We start from the raw sequence: 22,078 nt of genomic DNA on the forward strand, positions 1-22,078 counted from the left end.
AAGCCGCAATTGTAAAACGTTAAAACAATTCAATAAGAAATTATCATGCAATACCAATAATCAATAATAGTCAATCATCAATGCATCAATTAACCAGATTGTAAAGGGCTTTCGCTACGTTTTACAATCACAGAATTACTCTACCGGTATTAAATCTCATCTCTCGAATCTCAACTTAACCATTTATAAATTAACCTGCCTATTGAAACTAGACCTAAACATTAATTCTCATCTGTCGAATCTCGAATCAGTGTTGTCAAACTCATGCATAAAAGATCAGGCCTAATCTAGTCACAGAGCATTAAATCAATCAATAGGAAATTAATCTAGCATTGATAATTAACAACAATAAATTACCCCATCATATTATTTATGGATCCCCATAAACCCTAGAATTAAACTACTCAGACATAATTAAATCTAAACTAATCAAAGTAATAAAACAAGTCATGATGGAAGGAGTAAAGTAAATAACTAAGATTAAGAGAAGAGAAATCGTTACCAAACTAATCTGTATTAATGGAAATAATCAAGAACAAGAGTTGAGAGAAAAGTTAAGAGAGAGAAAAGATCCTAAGTAGAGAGAGAAAGTCTAAGAGAGAAGATAATCAAAATTCCGTACAAAAACTCATATATAAACGTTTCCTAAAACAAAAATTAAAACTAACTAATCAGGTCCTATAGAAACACGCGCCCGATCGGGCGAAGGGCCGCCCGATTGGGCCCGCCTTTTTCTTCGCGTTCCTTCTCCGCAGCATCGCCCGATCGTGCTAGACGCTCGCACGATCGGGCGCGCTTATGCACGCACAGCACCATTGCCTTGCCGCGCCCGATCGGGCGACCTCCTGCCCGATCGGGCCCTTGCTTCACTTTGAGGCTCGGACTTCTATTGGGCTTGATTTCTCGGCCCAATCCGAATTTCCTCTTCGGGTCTTGAACACTCGGTCCAAATGCCCCGGTATCACCTATACCGATCCCTTAATCACCGGTTCGATGGCTCTAACCGGCCCTGGGCTATAGAATCTGGTCGTGCTTCTCCAATGTTCGTGATTGCTCCAAAATAACTCGGGAAAATACTCCAAAAGCATAAATCCCTGCAAAAGTCAACCAAATCTACAAAAACACTAGAAAACACCAATTAGTAATAAAAGTGGCTCTAAAGAGCCAAAAACACTATTAATTATGACCAAGGGACGGGGGTAAAATATTGTATAAAATAGACACATCAAACTCCCCCAAGCCAAACCTTTGTTTGTCCCTAAGCAAAGATCTCATCAATGAATCAATAAATATGCTTCACCCCAAAAAGTAAAAAAAAATCAAATACAAACGATCCAGGGCAAATCAAATAAACATGCTTCAAAGTCAACCAATCAAACCCATCTAATTACCAATCTCCCTAACAATTGTCAAACAGAGCAAACCACAAGAGCATATAGAATTCAAGACTAGTGCTCACACACGCAACTCTCATTTATGTGGCGAGTAAAAGATGTACTCGATCGCTCTCCATCCAACCCCTTTATGTGAACAATGCCCTCCCAACTCACACTCTCGTGTGTATAAAACAATGAACGCTCAATCCTACTAGTCGACTCGAAATATGCCAAATCATAACTTGCATTGATAAACAACACTTTCACATTCATACAATTCTATGCACAAAGGTCAGAAGGTCTTTAAAGCTTGTAATGTAAGGCTAGGGTAAAGGGTAGGATAAATTTGGGAATAAGTGATAGAAAAGCTATGCTTAAAGGAGTCATATCCTAATCAAACCCATGATCAAAATAAATAATGATCATACATCTCCTACATAACCAATTCCAACATCAACCAAATTTACTCCAATCATAATAAATAAACCCAACTCTTACAATTTCACTCATAAGATATAATAATGAAGAAGTAGAGTGAATAAACAAACTTTATTTTCCAAACTTGAATTTTTCATTGAGGCTCAAAATTATTTTCCTTTGATCAACCTCCAACTAGAACATTTGAACATTTTTTTTCTTTTGAAGTCCACTTTTTTTTTTCCACATTTTTTTCTCTTGAACTTCCTTTTTTTTTCATAATATCATGCTTTATTTTTTCAAGAAAATATAACTCTCAAACTCATCAAAAATAAACATGAATAACAACAAAACAACTTCTCAAAAACCCACCCAAATTGTGCAAATAATAAGCACACTACAAACTCCCTCACCTCACTCAATAATAGCTCCCCCAAGCCAAGCTTGGGACTAGTAACCAATGGGGCAAAATGGGCTTGTAATGCGGCTAATAAACAACAAAAGGTCAAGGCAACAACATGGGTAGCAAGAAGGGAACAAATGTATCTACAATTTTTGGAGGCTACCTAAAAGAACAAATGCCTTCGTCCTCCACAATGTGCATAATAATGAATCATATAAATATTACTAATAGTTGCAAACCAATACTCAAACTCATTGAAATACCAGGAACTATGGAACTATCACACATTCCTTACCAAATCAACTAGTCAAGCACTATATTCACAAGTAGTTGGACAAATTTGACGCATGTAAAGGTTTCAAGGCAATCAAACATCAAATCATGATCAACTAATCCACAAAGCCTATCATCAAATACCAAGAATCAAAACAATTTTCTCAAGTAAGGGGCACCGGGAAGCATAATTTATAATTCATTGGAATGTATTTTTTGATTTTTGATTTTTTTTTTTTTTTTTTTTTTTGTATTTTTCATAAATAAGAAAGCAATAAAAACTACACTAGGAAAGCAATAAATAGAGAAAAAAGAAAGAGGATTACCATATATACAAGAAATCTCCCCCCAAGCCAAATCAAGCAATGCCCTCATTGACTTGGGAGGGTAGCTAGGAAGAGCTAGTCCTATCGTCATCCATCCTCTCATATCCTCCTCCATGACTCGAGTCGGCACCACCCTGGCTCGGTCCAGCACCACCATAACCCGAACCACCTGCAAAGTAGTTAGGGTCCACATTCCCCCCCATACCCCCAAAAGGAGCATCACCCCCATATCCGTGGACTGAAGAGTAGTCCACATAAGTACCATACGCACCGGGGTGAGAATACCCTCCTTGGGGGTATTGAAACCAATCGGGAGTAAGTGAATCGGGAGGAATAGCCCCCCGACGGGCATAATCGTCATAATCGGGCTCTTTCAAACGAAGCTAATGGCTCCGTTTGTTGAATCACAGCAGCCACGGTATCGAAGATGGTGTTTGCGAGCCCTAAAACCAAACGAATAACCAAATTTTACTCCAATATGGGCTGGTCAACATTAGCAAGTTGATCCTTTAAAATTTTCAATTGTCGGCAATTCAAAGAGATGTCTGCAAAATTATAGAGATGCAGAGCATTAAATTGATTTTCAAGATAAACGACTCTTGTTTGTTTACTATCTTGAAATATAGCCTTGAGTTTGTCCAAAATCTGTTGAGCATTTGCCCCTTTACACAAAATTGTCTCCAACAAATCCTCAGAAATTGTACCATAAATCCAATTCTTGACAATGGAGTCAAGACGTTTCCACATATCATCCGATAAATCCGTCGGCTTAGGCGTTTTAGGGTCAATATGATCAAGCACATTATATGCGTGGGCATGACATTCAAACAATTCTACCCAATTTGAATATTGCACGTTTTCACGGTCAAGAATAAGTGGAATGACATTCTTGATATTGTTAACACCTAGAGCAGGATGGAAGTCAAAAGAAGAAGAAGATTCTCCATCTTTACCCATGATGGCATCAAGAAACTAGGTACACTAAAGCAAACGAAAAATAGAAAAAAAGAGTAGAGAATTGATTGGTTCACCAATTAGTTTTGGGGAGTTGACCAAATTAATTTCTTTGCTTTAGAAAATCAAAAAATTGGAGACGTAACCGGAAAAATAATTGGGTTGAAAAACTGAATAAAAAAATTGCGAAGCTAGATCGAAAAACCTAAAGTTGTGATACCATGTTAGATAATGTGAAACTCCTTGAATTGGAGTGTATTCCATTGATACGTATATAAAGGGTTACAATCTAGAGTCCTAATCTCGTTAGGAATCTCAAAAGATAATTACAAATATTCACAAAATATAGCTCCTACTATAACAGAATATCTAGAATATTTATCGTATATTCTATCAGTGTTATTGAAAGGTGGTTTATGTGATTGATAATAATATAACAAAAAGTAAAAGTGGTCATATTGAAACACCTTTAACATTTGAAATTTACTAATGGTATGTTTGGTATCAAGGATTTCATTTGAAATTCTGATTTGGACCAAATGAGTTGTTTGGGTAATGCAAAAATTTGAAATCTTGATTTGGGCCAAATCCAGGCCATTGAATAATAATACCAAATTAATGAATTACAAATTCCATCTCATATGATGTCATTTCAAATTCTAACATGTAAAAAAAAAAAAAAAATCCCCAATATCTCTCTCCTAGGTCTTTTGACGTTTTCCCAATTTTTTTTCTCTCTTCTCCATTGAAGCAACTTCTTAGCTCTTTCTCCTCCATCTATGTACTCTGTATTCTCTTCTCCTCCATTATTAAAGCAACTTCTTAGCTCTTTCTCCTCCATCAATGTACTCTGTATTCTAAACTAAAGATTATATCCTCCATTAAAGCAGCTTGTGTGCGTTCTCCTCCGTCGAAAAGTTTCTAAGGTAGTATAATCAATTTGCTAATCACCGATCACCATTGACATGTCAATTTGAATGCCAATTTCGAATTCGCTTGGTTTGGATGCCAATTTGGTTTGATTAATGTCATAATCTAAATAATGACTGTAGATTTTGGTTGATTAATGCCGATTTCTCCCCTAATTGGGTCAACAATTTGGGGATTTGGATGAACATGAAGAGAGAGATTTGGATGAACAATATGGGGGATTTGAATGTCAGGGAGTAGAGCAAGGAAGAGAGAATTTGATAAGTTTGAAATTCTAAGTTTTTTCCAAACAGAGAATTTGGAATTGAATGTCAATAAATTTAATTTGAAATTCTAGATTTCAAATGAAATGCTTGAATCCAAACACTACCTAATTCGATTCACAAATTATTCTTCATATGCAACGAAGATACATATACGTGTTCACAAATGCGAATCATATACTAATACAAGTATATGGATAAGATGAGATACATAAGGGTTAGTGAAAGAGCTAAACAGCGTAACTGCCAAAATAAATTCTTCATACGTACAATAGTAGATTAACAATGAAAGATTCTTTATATGTGAATCCTATGCTAATTAAATTCCCAAAAATTACAAATTCAATCAAAATTGCCAAAATTAAATAACTCATCTAGAGCCTCTCCTCTCCTCTCCCTCTCTTCTAGGGTTTCTTCAAATTCTAGGGTGTTTAGGCCGGAAATAGACTAATTTTCTTCCCTTTTCCTTTAATTTTATTTAGTTTTGCAATTTGGGTTTCAATATATCTACACAAGTAGTGTAGATATTCGTCTGTCTCCCTATGGTGGAGTCGTTAGTTTTTGTTAGTTTAGTTGTTTGTTTTTGTTTAGGGTTTGTTTGTGTGTTAGGGTTCATAAAAAAGTAATCATCTTTTTCCCTATTGTCATTTCTTTGGTAAAGATTTGTTCGGGATCGCAAAGGTTGTCAAATTTTCAAATGCGTTCAGGCGAATCAGATGAGAATCACCCTTACGGCTACAACAAATCGTTAGACCGTCTCTCCGAAAAGGCTGTATATTCCAGCGATGTGTGCAAGAGATGCACCACAGTGGAAGTTCTTTTCAACGATCGTAGCTCTGCTCAAGGAAAAGACTAGCCGTCGCTAAATTTTTTTGCGACAGTTTTCCAGATCGTCGTACAATTGCGACAGTTTTTGGCTGTCGTAAGCTTATTTTTTGCGATGAAATTTAAAACTATCGCTGAAATTAGTGAAACCGTCGTAATTATTTTTTACGACAGTCAAACTGTCGTAAAAATAAAATTTTGCGACATGTCTGATAATGACAAACCCATTACGACGGTTGGCTGTCGTAACTATTTGTTGCGAAGATTTTAGCTATTTTTGCGACAAATTTTGGTTGTCGCAAAACTGCTAATTTCTTGTAGTGTACTTACGAAACTGCACTATTTTTGCTTTCTGGAACTTCCTTTCGTGGTCTACAACAGAAATTAAACAAATTACTTCTTACGAAACTTGTTTTTGAACAATTGTTTAAAAAATTAAGTGTTTAATTATAATAATTCTCCACTTACGAAACTTTAGCATCTTATTTGTTGCTTTTTGGAGCTTCTTTTTGTGGTCTACACAAGAAATTAAACAAATTTACTTACGATGGAACAAAATATTAAAAATTAGGGTTTAATTGTAAAAAATTGCAGAAGTGTACTTACGATTTTGATTTTTCTTTTGCTAGCGCATATTCTTCTTGTAGATCACTCATTGTTGTTGAGATTGTAACAAATTTGCAATAAATTTTTAAGAATTGTGCTTCAAAGGTTTGATGAGAGAAAAATGGAGAGAGAAATTGCGGATGAAAAAAAATGTAGAATATGATCAATTTTTGATTTTTTTTTTTTTTTGTTTCATTTATTTGTATATATATGTGGGGTAGAAAATTAACTGCAGTTACTTTTACTGAAGGTTAGTGGGATGCGGTTAGTGGGGTGAGGGGTTATTTTGGTAATTTGGTGAGGGGGAGTAGGCAGAATTGGCTAAAGGGGTTGTAGTATTGTACTTTGTAGGTATTAGGAATTACCTATAGAATTACTCAATTCTAAGCCCAATATAATCATCACTCAAGTCTCAACCCATAAGCCCAATCCATATTAACAAACAGCCGTCAATCCAAATTTTTATAAACCCTAGCAATCTTAATTCTAAAACCCTATTACAAAAACCCCAATCTTCATCTCCTCTAACCTCCATCTCTTTCTCTATCTTCTGCAAATTCATCTTTTTCTTCAGCGTTCTGTGGTGAGTTTTCTTTCTTCTAAAATAAATTCCTTTAAAATTAAAAAATTTCAGTTTATTTATAGCAATTTTAGGTTTTTAATTTGTTTTTTTGAAAAAAATTCTGGGGTTTGAATGATTGTATGAAAATAAGCGCGGCCCTTAAGATCGCCTTCCAATTATACAACAATGGAAGCGTCTCGAGTCATAGCTGCGCAAAATTAATTCTTTTTTCTGGGTTTTTCTCTTTAGGGTTTTCCTTTTGAGTTATTTCCCATTTTACCCTTCCCTAATTGTCTTAGCCATTTTTCCTTTTTTAATCATTTGGGTGTTTTAAATTTTCTTTTATTAGTGTTTAAAATACCCAAATGTGGGTTCTAAATGGCTTGATTTTAGGTGGGGAAACATTTTTTTAATCTTGTTGGATTTGATAGTAATGTTATTATGTTGTTGGCAAGAATGATGAACTTTTTATTCTTATAAGAAGAATTTATTTTCTTGTGATTTATATATTAATATTAAGGGATTTATCTGACTTGCCAAATAATTATGTTGAAAGTTTTTCTTTGATGTTTATTTTTTTGTAAAATTTAGTGTTAATTAGTGTTCTCTTAATTTAAAAATGGAGCTCAGATGATGATGTTGGATTAATATCTCACGACGGTCGTCTGAGGCACTAATTAGTGTCATTTTTGATGTATTATAATCCAATATTCTGATGAAACTCTATTAAATTGCTAAGTTTTTGTTAATTTTTGTTGTAAATGAGCATTATGATGATGAAACTTTATACAACCGACCAAGTTCGTGAATTGGATAAAAACCTCCTACTCATACTGAATGCTCTTTAACTCTTTATATTTACAATCTATTAAAGTTCAAATTTTTATTCAAGATTTATCTTTCAATGCTAGGTAATGTTAGGAACTTGATAATTGAGTTTACAAAAGTTGACACGACACGATAACAATGCCGATTGGCATAGGGTTAATGTAACATTGGGATAGTCTATTCTAGGCTTAGCTATAGGTATTGTGAAGTTTATAATTTGGTGGAATTATGGAAGTTTATAGTCTACTTAGTTAGGATTGGCATAGTTGGTCTGAGATTGGTGAAGGTAATGGCAAGAATGATGATTCAATTAGATGTGTGAAGAGAGCAATCGCTCATGAACTTAATTTATTTGAGGCATAATAATTTCTGACTTGCCAAAATTCTTCATTAGGCGGCCTTTTATACTAACATGACTATTTTTATAATGAAATTTGGGTAGTGTCTTTATTAGGCACTGTTTAGTATATTTAGGTAGAGATTATATAATTTTAAGATGATATGGCAAGAATGATGATTCAATTAGATGTATGAAGGAAGTGATTCCTCATGAACTTAATTTATTTGAGGCATAATAATTTCTGACTTGCCATGATCTTAATTAGGATGTTTGTACTATGTTTTAAAATTATATAGTGTATTATGACTTTTAATGGTTTTAAAGCATTTTTTCTTTTGGTGCTTAAACATGTTTGAATTGTCATGGTTGTTAACTAATCTAGATGAGATGATTTTATGTTAACTGGCAAGAATGATGATTCAATTAGATGTGTGAAGAATTCAATTCCTCATGAACATAAAATATTTGAGGCATAATTATTTCTGACTTGCCAAGTTAGCCCCAAATTAGTGTCTTTTCAAAACTTCTTAAAATCTTTTTTGTTCAACTGTATATACAATTAGTCACTTTGCATGGTCCTTTTCTTATCTAGTGAAGTGATGTATAATTGTATAAAATGGTCTGCTTGCTACTGTCGTTCGTGAATATATAAGGTGTACAGTTTTAGTTTTAAGATCTTCGACTTGTAGGGAATTTCTGAATGTTAGATGGGTGGTTATGTTGACAAGAGTGAGGATTTAATTAGATGTGTTAAGGATGCAAATCCTCATGAACATCAAATCTTATAGCTTATTGATATTCTGACTTGCCAAGTTACACCTAAGGAATCCTTTGCTTTTCATAGACCACTTGTTAAATTAGTATCTGTGTTGTGCTATGCCCGCTTCCTTGTGTTAATTATCAATAGCTTTGTATATTCATGTGCGGGGGTGATAATTTTCATTTTGGTTGAGTAGTCCATTGCAGACTTGAATGTGAAAAGATTGATGAATCGGTAAGATGTCCGAGGAATATGAGGATTGGATTTTTGTGATTTTTTTTTTGTTCTTCCGGAATTTAGTAAAAATTTTGTGTACGTGCTTAGGAAGTCATGAGGGACTTCACAGTACATTCATCACCTATCGACAATAGGTTATTGAATACTTGATTCAATATATAGCGGACTGGTTTGAAACTGTCAATTGTGAAGAGCTGAAGACCCTGTTAGCCTGTACAACTACGAGGGCAGGTTGCTGGTATTTGTTTGATGTACGTGAGTTTCTTATCTGTAAGCATTAATTCCGTTAGATGATTGAACCAGGCAGCATTGACATGTCCACAAGTTCGAGTCTTCGTTGGTTGGACCTGATACTGAGATATTAGGCAAATGTGTCACTGAGCACATCTGCTTGGTTATCTAAGATCAATGTATTTGGTTATGTAAAGATTGATATATCCGATTATGCGAGAGGTATATCGTTTTCTTTCATTCTTTCAGATGTGAACATATATTGTATTGAAGGCTTGAAGCGATTGTAAGATTCTCTTTTATGTTGAGTTTTAGGAGTGTGTTGTTTTTTTTTTATTCTTGCTTTTTCATATTCAATGGATTGGAAAATTTACTAGATTGAGAAAAAGGTTGTGCTTTTGTACATTTTTTGTCTGACCGAAAGGTGCTAAAGTTAGATTCTACTTCTAGAAAATTAACCAACTATTTATCTTTGCGTGTGATGGTTATATAGTAACCTTAAACGTGGGAGATCTTGACTTTTTATTTTCCTATTTCGTTTAAAAAAAAAAAAATTAGAGATCTTGCTAAATTGAAATGTCCTTGTGGTCTATTATCTTGCTCACGATATTGCCAATAAATGAACCGAAAATACAACAATGAGGAAAATCCAGCAAGTGATACTCTTGTTAGCACAACTCAGTTTATTATACAGTAAAAGTAGATGAACACCAAAATAGAAGTCTTGTAAGTCATTTTACAATACTTGGTGGTTTCCACAAATTGACCTCTTCCATTGCTTTGACTTGACGGAGCTTTTCAACATGCTCAATCTCTTTTGCCGCCCTATAACTCTCTGTGTCAGGTGATGCGGGTGCATGGAACTTGGTGGAGGAAGTTGAACCGTGCTAAACTCCTTGATGATCACCTCTCGGGATTAACTATAATCAAACTTGAGTAAGTTTTGTTTGCTTATAATAAAGCTCCAAGGATTCTATGTGTTAGCCAAGAAAAAAACTTATCAATGTATGATGTAACTATTTCATTTAGCCATATATTTTTCGTTACAAGAAATTTTAATGTGATTCAAATTGGAGATGAAAGTAGAGTTCGAGAGCTTTCCAACAATAGCTCATATGCCAAATTTGAGCAAGAAACGAAGAAGTTGTAAGCGTTTGAAGTTGAGCTGTCTAGGCAGTCACGAGGAGCTCCTGAAAAGAGTGTCCGCTCCTAAGGGCGTCACTTGAAGTTTAAATGCGCTCCTACCCTTCGGCTGCTCCCAAGGCCCTGTTTCGAGTGGACAACCTTTTTTTTTTTTTTTTTTTTGCTCCTTTTTGCCATCTTTTTAATCTTGGTCCTTCATTTGTAATCCAAGGGGTTTAATTTAAGAATTTTAGTGTTTGTTTGTAAAGCCTTTAAATATGGCTAAGCTTTCTTTTGGGATGAACTTTACTTAATTTTGAAATCAATGAGACTTTCTCTCTTTGCCCATAATCTTTGTGATTATTTGCTTTGTTTGTAATTGCTACTTTGTAATCTTTGTGGTTACACCTTAATTTTAACTTTATTTTGTGTTAGATTTTATTAAAAACCCCTATTTCATATAATTTAGGGTATGTTCTCTTCAGATTATTTTCAGTTTAGTTCAGTTCTTAATTTTTTTTTTTTCTTTCATAAAATATTCAATTCAATTCAGTTCAGTCAATCAGAATAAGCCCTTAATGATTGTTGAGATAGATGTATCTTGTTTTATTGATTTGAAGTTATTGTCAGTTGTTTTATTATCTTCTTTTCTTGACTTTGTGACTAGTGAATCAAGTCATTTGTTAGATTATCTTACTTGGTGTTGATTACTTTAGCTTGTTCTCTTAGATCTTGATCTTTGTTCATCTTTTTCATATCATAAGGTCTGCACATCAAATGGAAGTAGTTATAACTGATTTTGAGAGGATTTTATGATTGAGAAACTTGTGGAAAATCACATGGGCTCGGAATTTTTTTTGTTGATTTATTTAGGAAAATTAAACACTAAATGGGCAAAAACAGTACAAATTTACAGTACTTGAATCGACTTAGAAAAAAGGCTGGTGAGAAAACAAGAATTATAAGAGCAATTGGCAAAAACAGTACAAATGTACACTAGTTCAAGTGCCTTGGATTTACCGCTTCGACAAGCTGCCATTCACCAGAGGATTCTAGTGACAAAAATCATCTCAAGCTTCCGATTTTGGTTGATTAGTTGTAACATTAAACGTTCAAAGAAAATAGCAATATCTAATACTTCCTTCGTTTCTTTTTAGTTGACACGTTTCTTTAATCACGTTTGCTAATGCACAAATTAAAACACTAATATTTTTAATTATCGATAAGCAAAAATTATAAAAAGTTGATATTATGAAAATATACATTGTGACGAATCTAATAAAATCTCATTTGACTGTGTGAATAATGTTAAAGTCAAAACGTGTCAACTAATAAAAAACGAAGATAGTACAAAGTATTTATATTTTTGGAGAAGTTTGACAACAACGGAAGGACATTAATTAATTAATTTAAGAGTTTTAAACAATAACAAGAAGTTTGATGTTGTATGCAAAATACTCTCAACGACGAGTGTATTTTTGTTTCTTACTCTTTATCTTATACGGAGTAATAAAGTAAATGCAATTGTGTTAGTTTTTCCGGTTAATAAGGGGTAAGATTGTAATTTTTCGGTAAAAATAGATAAAATTGCAAATGTTACTTGCAAAATTATCTCATTAATAAATTTTGTCACTAGATAAGCAAAGGTTGTTTATCAACTTAATGAACTTATGTTAAATTTTGTTACTTGATAAGCAAAGGTTCTGGTGGTATTGAAATTCAATCTGTATTATTTTACTTCAAGAATCTATTACTAGTATTTTTTTAAACATAGGCTTGCAAGAATGCAGAATGCTCACTAAGGAAATTAGTGAATTATTACTTAGATTTCATTGTATTTCAGTTAATTATATTTCCTGTAGGGGGTAGCTCCCCTTTTCTTGGCTGTCAAAAAAAAAAAAAAAAAAAAAAACTAGTATTTTTTTTTCTCCTATTATTCTCTGACAATAGTTTTCGATTTGTAGATCGCTTTAATAGGGAAATATCCGTACAACTTTATTTGTAGATAAACGACGAAAGATATAAGTGATTAGTCCTGAAAAAAAAATCATGATATTTTGTACTACCTCCGTTTCTTATTAGTTGCAACTTTAGGGTATTATTTGTGAGATATAAAATATTCCAAAGTTGCAACTAATACGAAACGGAAGTAGTATTTGTATGTTAGTATGTGGTTGAGAATTTGATATTGCATTGGTTTGAAATTTGATCACTCACAAAGTCACGAGGTAAATTGTTTTAGATAATGTAGAGTTTATGAACTTGGAAATTTAGAATTATGAAAAGCGTGGCTAATATGACTGAAAGGACTGTTTGGTCACTTTGGTGTGACGCTACTACTGGTGACTACTACTAGTCTATATTACGGTACAATCAAATTCATGACATTATGTGGCCATTTTCTTGGATTTAAGTAGTTAGGTGGTACATAAAAAAAATAAAAAAAAATAAAAAAAAAAAAAAATCCCTTGAAGAAAACAACTTTAAAGAATGGGGTCATTTGGAGCAAGTTTAGCCCCAAGTCTTAAGACTTGAATGTGACATCATTTTGGTGGTCCTCATTTAAAATGATGTCATCAAATTCTTATTAAGACTCACTAAGACTTACACAAATTTATCACTTTAGCCCTAAGACTTAAATATTTGACATATTATTTGTAGAAAAGTGTAAAAATAAAAAAAAAGGGATAATAAAAATAAAAGTGAGGTGGGTGAAGTGGGTCCCAATCTCAAGTCTTAAGTTGAGTCTTGAAATTTCAAGACTCAACTTGAGACTTGTTTGAGATTTTTCCCTTTGAAGAAAAATGGGAAAAGTCTCAAGTATAAATATTAAGACTCAAAATGATGATGTCACCCTAAGTCTTAAGACTTGGGGCTAAACTTGCTCTTACTCATTTGAATTTCACATTTTCACCAAAAAATAATAGGGTCTCTTTCATTCTAAAAAAAAAAAAAAAAAAAAAATGGGGCCATTAAGAGCGATTTCCATATAAAATACTCTAAAATGACTAAATTTCGTAATTACACCACATTTTATTAATATTTCGGACATATCATCCATATCAACAACTGAAATCTCCATAACTCATATTTTAAAAGTTCACATTGAAACTGCTAATTCAATTAGCGGATTTAGCGAATTTTAGTATATGTGCATTATTAAAGGCATAGTTAGTTCATCTTATTTTTACTTATTTCAGATCTAATAAGTTCAGTTGAGGAAAAATAGGTTTAGTTCAAGAAAAATAAATTCTAATAAGGTTACCCAAGTTCAATTACAACTAAAATAAGTTTTAATAAGTTTTGATAAGTTCTGTTAAGTTTAGATAAGTTCAATTAAATTCAAATAAGTTCAGTTAACTTCAAATAAACCTACAAAATTATTTAATAATCATGTCACCTTTTGTAAGGACTAGTTTTCACAATATAATCCATGCAAAAATATTTATAAATAATGGGTTGTATTTATTGAAGATTGAAATTAAACTTATTACTCCGTAATTTTGAATTCTATTTCTAAAAAAAAATTGAATTCTAGATCAGTACTTGAAGCATGAAAAAAGAAAAGTTATCTTGGAGACTTGGATCATGAAAGCATATAATATATATGTTGAATTTTTAAATTTGACAATTAGTACATTACTTGGAAAATTGGAAGCAATTAGTACACTAGATACTATATTTAACATTGACTGCTTTATTTAATACTCCTGTGAAAAATCTGTTTTAATGAATTAATGGTACTCCGTAATAAATTATTAGTGTGCTTGTAGAAATCTTTTATCCAATCTTGTTTTTATTCTTTAATTTGTAACAATGTAATTGTAACCATCACTATCTTTATTAAACGTTCATGTTTTCAAGTCCTAATCACTCTTATCTATTGCAAATTGCAATAAACAAATTAAAATATATATATATAATAATAATAATAATAATAATAATAATAATAATAATAATACTCCGTACAAATAATAAAACTAGTAAGTATTATACTATTATAGGTTCTAAAGATAAGTCGATAAGATAATAATAATACTAATATGGAGTAGAAAATTATACTCCGCGTGTTAAGCAAAAATTGCATTGCTTGAGACCTAAAATACATGAGGCCATGGATTTGACTTTAAGCCATTTTAGTTACAAGTTTATCCTTCCAACCACCTTAAGTCCCTAAATAGGATCTTTTAAAAATACAAGGATAAAGATAAAGTCAAAATGGTAATAGATTATTCTAGGTATTATTAAAAATTAAAACAATTAAGGTACTAGAGAAGATAAGAGATTATAGGGTATTATTTAAACAATTGATGTATTAGGGGAGAAAATGAGAAATATTATTAGTTTTTAGGGTAATGCTATATGTAGCTCTAAGGGCTATATATAAGCATTAAATACACTCTTGAAAATTGTATAAAATTAGGAATTCATTACAAAAACACGCGCAAATCAGTGTAATTAGTGTTTATAATTTCAAGATTTCCTAACTTTAGGGTTATGTATAGCATTTTCCTTAATAATTAGCGCACCTCAAATTTATCAACCTTTATAGGTGAAGTAGTGGTTATTTATTTATTTATTTATTATTTTTTTGAAATAGAAGTACTCCCTCCGTTTTCAAATATTTGCTTCATTTCTCTTGGACATGTATGCAAATGCTAATCTTTGATTAATAATATCTTTAATTATCAATAAATATAAATTTTAACAATTGAAAAATAATTATCTATTCATTAAAACGATTCTAATAAGTACCCACAAGACTATATTTTTTCTTATATATAAATCACAAATATTAATGAATAGTGCAAAAAATAGATATGGAGCAAGTATTTAAAAACAGAGGGAGTATTGGTTTATATGAAAGAAAAAGTTATAAGTAATTAGTAAATTATAGTGTTAGAACTATTAGTATTTAATGTCAATTACATGTTATTTATTCTTATGCATGATATCATTTGAACTTTTACATGATGTCAAAAAAAAAAAAAAAAAAAAAAAAAAAAAAAAAAAAAAAAAATCTTTGAATGAAATTGACTGAGCTTACGCACCGTTCACTTCACCATTTTTTGCTAAACTGAAATTTTTTTTACTGAAACAAAATTATATTTGCTGAACTGAAATTAATTTTACTGAACTGAAATTATTTTTACTGATTTTCTATTATAATTCTTCTTTAAGAATACTGAATTTTACTGAACTGAACTTATTTTTACTGAACTGAAATCAATTTTACTGAGCTGAAATTAACTTTACTGAATTGAAATTATTTTTACTTAATATTATTTTTTTAAGGTAAAGTGAATAGGGCCTTATTGTCAAATAATGTACCATATGACTCTATAATATTGATATGCCTAAAATTATTTCATCAAACATTTAAAGCTAAATATCTTGTAAAATTCAATTACAAATCGTTACACTACGTGAAAAAATGAATTTGGCACCGGTTCAAACCCGGCCTAAGGCACCGGTTTGAACCGGTGCCAATGTGAGGGGTGCCAAAAAGGGGTTTAAAAAGGCACCGTTTCAAACCGGTGCCAAAACTTGAAATTGGCACCGGTTAACCGGTGCCAAAAAGTACCAAAAAAATTTTATTCACCACTTTTGGCACCGGTTAACTGGTGCCAAAAGTGCCAAAAAAATTAATTTTTTTTTATTTTTTTCCTTAAAAATTAAATAAACTAAAGTTAAATGAGAATACAAAATATAAATCAAACATCACAACATATAAATCAAATCTTTTCAATATATATATAATAAAAAAAAAAATTACAGTATAGATCAATAAAAAAAAAATTACAACATATAAATCAAAATAAAAAAATTACAACATATGAATCAAAAAAAAATATACAATATAAATCAAAATAAAAATTTACAACTTTACAATAAAAAAAACCCATACAACATCTAAATTAATATACTTGCATCTTGATTCTTCAATTTAAGATCTAAGTACCTGCACCAATTAAAACAACCAAAATAAATTGATTAAAATGATTTAATTAAGCTGCGAAAAAAATTTAAAAAAAAAAATCCAGAAAATCGAAAAAATAAAAAAGAAAATTAGTTGAAAAGAAAAAAAAAACCCAGAACATCAGTTAAAAAGAAAATCGAAAAATAAAAATATAAAAATAAAACCCAGAAAAAAATCGAATAAAATAAAAATCAAAATCGAAAATCAATAATAAAAAAAAACCCAGAAATTAAATAAAATTAACTTCGATTAAAAAAAACCCAAAAAATAAATAAAAAATTAAAATCCAGAAAATAAATTTAAAAAACCCAGTATTCGAAAAAAAAACCCAGAAAACAAAAAAAAAATCGAAAAAAAATTGAAATCTGAAAAAAAAAAAAAAAAAAAAAAAAAAAAACCCAGAAATCGAAAAACAAAAATGAAATCGAAAATAAAATAAACCCAGAGATCCAAAATCAAAAATGAAAATCCAAAAAAAAAACCCAATTAGAAGAGAATTGAAATGGAAAAAAACCCAGGAAAAAAAAATCTAAAAATCACGAAAATAAAAACCCCAAAACCACATGCATTGACCCAAAATAATCAATTATTTTAACAGAAAATTAACCCATAAATCGAAATTGAAATCGAAAAAAAAAATCAAAATAGAAAAAAACACAATCAAAAAAGAAATCGAAAAAAAAAACCGAGAAATAGAAAAAAAAAATAACAAAATCGAAAAAAGAAACCCAGAAATCGAAATTAAAAAAATCAAAATAAAAAAAAAACTATTAAATTCGAATTATAAATAACCAGAAATCGGAATAAACAATCAAAATCGAAAAAATTGAAATCGAAAAACCAAGAAATCGATTGAAATGGTAAAAAAAAAAACCAAGAAATCGATTGAAAAACCTCAAAATCGAAGTGTTGCATGTTGTTGTCTTCGAATTGTTGGTGGTTTTCGAATTGTTGGAGGAGAAATCCAGAAAAATAATGAATGAAGGAGGTAGATCGAGCGAAAGAGGAGGAGAGGATAGAGGAGGAGGAGAGAGAAAGAGGAGAGGAGAGAGATGGCCGAGAAAGTTAGGGTTAGGGGGGAGTTATAAGGGCGGTTTTTTTTTATATTTAAATGGACCGGTTCGTAAAGGCACCGGTTCAAACCGGTGCTCTTTTTATTTTTGGCACCGGTTTGGGCTGAACCGGTGCCTTTTCTATTTGTGTAAAATTGCGCCCAATTTTGGGCCGGTTTAGGGCGCCGGTTTGGCCTGAACCGGTGCCTTTATGGGGGTGCCTTATTGTTTTTTTCTACTAGTGTTACCATATATAGAAAAAATGATATAATTACTCGAAAATAGATTCAAACAACAAATGTGTGACTATATTAAATTTCACTCATACATCTATCTATACTTTAGTATTTAAAAACACAAACCATCATCCTCATGATGCCACATGTAAATTATATTTTTCCACCAATGCCACATGTCATCTCATTTAATCTTTCTCATATTAAAAAAAATACACTAGCTTTAATTCAATACATGAATGAATGTTTGATTCACTTTCCCCCAACTTAATATTTTCTACAATTACATTCAATTTTCACCCCTTATTCTTCTTTATAACTATTAATTTTTCCAATAAAAAATATACGAGTATTATAAAATTAAAAATTATATTACATACCTATAAACAATCCGTGCATTATTGCACGGGCCAAAAGGCTAGTTGTATTTAATATTTAAATAAGTTGAATTGATATTGCAATTGTATTTGAACTTTGAAATTGACATTCATTGAGAAATCTCATGGCAACAGACTGCCAACAGCCTTGAATGCTCAATGCCAAAGTCCATATCTTAATCAACCGTTACAGTTAGTGCCTTTCTATTGAGGAAAGCAGGTAAACAATGTCATTTACCATTATTAATTTCATCAATGCAGAGATTTCTAAATTGCTTTCAATGCATGGTAGAATTTAGTAGACCTTAATCCCTCTATTGGCTTTCGTGTTATGGTACATGGTATTCCTTTCGTCCCTCTTTTAATTTGTTCAGTATTATGTAAATATATATGTATGTATCATTATAATTTTTATATCGATTCATAAGAATCCACCAAATGAATCATAACAAAATTTCGACTGACATATAAAAGAGTTGAAGGCAGTAATCTTATAACGCACTAAGTTTTTTTTTTTTTTTTTTTTTTTTATATATATATATATATACAATACAAAAGGGGGTTGAAGGAAGTACATGACTAGGAAGTACTAATTCCAAACTGAGATATTGAATTTTGAATTGATTTTGAATGTGTGTATATGAGGGCCTCTTTATATTTACTGAATTAAGTTGAACTGAACTAAAATGAGCTGAACTGAACTGAACTGAACTGATTGGAGCTGAACTGAACTGAAATGAATATTTTATAAGAGTGGGAAATTGAGAGCTGAACTGAACTGATTGGAGTTGAACTGAACTAAAATTAAGCTAAACTAAACTGATAGAAGTTGAATTGAACTGAACTGAAATTAAGTAAATGTGAATAGGCCCGAGTATGGTACACAATAATTTGTAGGTGAAGAAAGAAAGTTGCTTGGAATTGAGAAAGTTTGAAATCACATACTTCCAAAACCCATGATCCCCACTAAATTCAATGATATTTTGTCCACTACCAAGTAACTATTCTCAAAATTTCACACAAAAAAGGATCTTGCAAAGTTTACACCATGCAAATCAACATTTCCATTTGTATCCTAGATTGTTGTTCACTTTTGCAACACAACTTATATTCGGTGAATCAACCACCAACACCACATTTAAACAACACATTTTTCATTTCATTGATACCCTCATACCCATACTCTAGTCCACAAAATAAAATTCAAATATTCTTAGTATTACACACGAGTCGATTGCATCTAATTTATACACCCGGGTGTATACATTCCATGCGAGCACGTGAGACGCGCATATTGTAACACGCAAAACCTTGATCTCTTATACACCCGAAATATATAATAAACATCCCTACAATCTTATACCTTTAATTAGATACATCCGGACATATAATAAACATCCATACAAGCACATGAGAAATGCATAGTGTAACATGCAAAACCTTAATCTTATAGACTTATACAGATACATCCGGATATATAATAAACATTCATACAAGCACACGAGACGTGCAAAGTGTGACACGCAAAACCTTGATCTTATAGACTTATATAGATACATCCGGATATATAATAAACATCCATACAAGCACTGAAGCACACAAGATGTGTATAGTGTAACACGCAAAACCTCGATGTTATAGACTTATACGGAATACCGTTACACAACTGAAAAGACTAAAATACCCTTGCCTTTTTTCTTTATCAAAAAACAACCAAAAAAAATTCCAACCTTGGCAAGTTACCAATTCATAGTTCATACGCCAAATTCCACCAGAATTACTAGTGTCTACCTATATTTACCATTTTACCCCCTTTTTTCTACCCTTTTTTTTTCTTTTTAATTTTACAGTGATAATGAAAGAGGTAACCAAAAACAAACAACTTCCATTCACATTCACCTACCCCAACCCCACTCAAAAAAAAAAAAAAAAAAAAATTGCCAACATTTTCTTCAGAAATTAGTCGAGAAAACCAGTTTGGCGCCACACGGCATTGCGAACCTGCCTCAGATCTCTACCTTTAAGCGTCCTTCCTACGCCTTCGAGCACCGACGACGTCGATTTCAGCTTCATCGCAACGATCTCATGCGGCGGAAGCATCTCCTCATCTTCTTCATTTTCTCTCTCCTCCGAAAACCCGTCCAATTGACCGAACCTCTTCGGTTTCCTCATCATCGCCGGCACATTCACCGGAGCAGAGTGCTGAAACTTCCTACACGGCGCCGATTGAGTCATCTCCCCGCCGACGACTCGGTTTGGCGCCTTCGGAATCGACCGAAACTGACTCGGAATCATCGGAATCTTCCGATTATCGCAGTCGTCGGGGAGAGCGGCGAGGATTCCGGATTCACGGCGGAACCCTAGGGTACGACGGCGAGGGTCGGGAGATGAAGAGGAGTGAGTTGAAACCGAGGAGTCGCCGGTCCAGAAGAGGTCGGCTTCGGTGAGCTCATCGCCGGAGATGTCGGCGGAGGAGTCGGAGGTGCTGGAGAATACGCCGAGGAAGTGATCGGAGGAAGGTGTTTTCCGGTGACGGTAGTAGGAGACGCCATTGATTTCCATATTTGAGGAGAGAGGAGAGAGAAAGAGGAGGAGTGAGAAGGGAAAGTGAGAGAGAGGAATGGGTTATATAGAAAATGGTGAAGGAGAAAGACGTGGCGGAAAGACGCAGTGTACATGAGAAGGAAAAGGAAGTCGTCATCTAATTTGAAATATAGGCCCGTGTTTGGTATAGTACAAGAAAGGAATATCCAAAAGTGGATCATGGTTTAACACTTTGAAAATTATACTATGGTCTATATGGAGTTATTATAATCACACTTTTTCATCATGGTTTAAATCAAATGTTGTTTAAATGTTGTCATAATTAATTATACATTATACCTTTGATTTTCAAAATTTTAATAAAAATTATTATTATTACTATTGTTATAGTGAATGCTGTAAAATTAGTCCTGTTAAATTTTTGGTCTAAAATGGTTATGGATCTAGAAGACGATCTTGATTATTGATTATCTAAGTAGCTTGTTCTAAAGTCTTATTCGGATACCAATCCCAACTCTATTTCCGGATTAATAACAATGAGCACGTATGACGTAATACCTCTTGATTCATTTTCGTTAACAACACGAAACAATAGTTGATAACGTGCACGTCCAGAAATCACCATCATTCTCTACCTTTATTAGAACTATTGTAACATTTGCATCATCCTTTTGTGCTAAATGGGGAAAAAAAAGTTAATTTTGAAAAGTACATTTATTTTTATATACGGTGTTGTTATTAAGAAAAAAAAAGTTATATGTACATATACATATTTGGTATATATAGAATTGCTTTTAAAAAAAATGGTATATATAGAATCATAAAGGATAGATAATGTAGATTATATTTTATCTCAAATCTTTAGTATAATAATTAAACCAATTAAGCTACTGTAATTCTCTATATCTCATTATTTGTCTTATCAGGCCCCAAGATTGGCCAACTCATACCTATAAAGAGGGATTGAGGGAGTAGTTGACATCTACTTTTTTTTTTAACACATAAAAGACGATAACATTAATTAATTAGAGTTTTACACATAAAACACACAACCTCATTCCGCTTTGCAAAGTGTGAGGTTGTAAAATAGCTTAAAACAGAAGACCTTATACTAAGAAAAAACGTATAGGCCTTAATTTCTAAACACACAGTGCCCCTTCGAAAAACAGAAAAACTAAGAGTTAAGCAAACAGCTAGACTATTACTAATGTAACCAAGAAGTAACTGATTATTCCCCGTCAGAATCCTCATCTGCATTCAGAGCAGCCACAGCAGCAAGCTCTGTATTGTAGATTGGCAGAACAGCTTCAGGGCAAGTAAGGTGAAGACAATGTCCGACACTCATAGCCAATCCTATCTGAGCCAATTCATGAGCAACATCATTGTTGTTCCTTTTCACATGTTATGTAGGATTTCAAAGGTATCAAAAAATTTGA

General features: G+C 32.3%; 2 protein-coding genes, 1 long non-coding RNA gene and 6 other non-coding genes across 9 annotated transcripts; 7 read left to right on the forward strand and 2 right to left on the reverse strand.

Moving 5' to 3' along the window:
- Positions 1 to 3,263: 3,263 nt before the first annotated feature.
- LOC145624752 (uncharacterized) lies at positions 3,264 to 3,752 on the reverse strand. The gene has a single exon (XM_081677845.1). The coding sequence runs from the start codon at positions 3,750 to 3,752 to the stop codon at positions 3,264 to 3,266; it is 489 nt and encodes a 162-aa protein (XP_081533971.1).
- Positions 3,753 to 6,753: 3,001 nt separating this feature from the next.
- On the forward strand, positions 6,754 to 9,639 carry LOC145623740 (uncharacterized). The gene is made up of 2 exons (XR_014110218.1): positions 6,754 to 6,956; positions 9,060 to 9,639. It is a non-coding gene; the product is annotated as an uncharacterized LOC145623740 (long non-coding RNA).
- On the forward strand, positions 7,559 to 7,658 carry LOC145626096 (small nucleolar RNA Z161/Z228). The gene has a single exon (XR_014110962.1). It is a non-coding gene; the product is annotated as a small nucleolar RNA Z161/Z228 (small nucleolar RNA).
- Positions 7,701 to 7,772, forward strand: LOC145626084 (small nucleolar RNA Z105). Its single transcript, XR_014110952.1, has one exon. It is a non-coding gene; the product is annotated as a small nucleolar RNA Z105 (small nucleolar RNA).
- Positions 8,051 to 8,146, forward strand: LOC145626100 (small nucleolar RNA Z266). The gene has a single exon (XR_014110966.1). It is a non-coding gene; the product is annotated as a small nucleolar RNA Z266 (small nucleolar RNA).
- On the forward strand, positions 8,263 to 8,358 carry LOC145626099 (small nucleolar RNA Z266). The gene has a single exon (XR_014110965.1). It is a non-coding gene; the product is annotated as a small nucleolar RNA Z266 (small nucleolar RNA).
- LOC145626098 (small nucleolar RNA Z266) lies at positions 8,504 to 8,600 on the forward strand. Its single transcript, XR_014110964.1, has one exon. It is a non-coding gene; the product is annotated as a small nucleolar RNA Z266 (small nucleolar RNA).
- On the forward strand, positions 8,822 to 8,917 carry LOC145626101 (small nucleolar RNA Z266). Its single transcript, XR_014110967.1, has one exon. It is a non-coding gene; the product is annotated as a small nucleolar RNA Z266 (small nucleolar RNA).
- Positions 9,640 to 19,713: 10,074 nt separating the features above from the next.
- Positions 19,714 to 20,745, reverse strand: LOC145610832 (protein S40-6-like). Its single transcript, XM_081666114.1, has one exon. The coding sequence runs from the start codon at positions 20,658 to 20,660 to the stop codon at positions 20,058 to 20,060; it is 603 nt and encodes a 200-aa protein (XP_081522240.1). The 5' UTR covers positions 20,661 to 20,745; the 3' UTR covers positions 19,714 to 20,057.
- Between the last annotated feature and the right edge of the window lie 1,333 nt (positions 20,746 to 22,078).

This window comes from Chenopodium album, chromosome 3 (genome assembly GCF_948465745.1).
Source record: "Chenopodium album chromosome 3, dcCheAlbu1.1, whole genome shotgun sequence".
In the NCBI taxonomy this organism is placed as follows: domain Eukaryota; kingdom Viridiplantae; phylum Streptophyta; class Magnoliopsida; order Caryophyllales; family Amaranthaceae; genus Chenopodium; species Chenopodium album.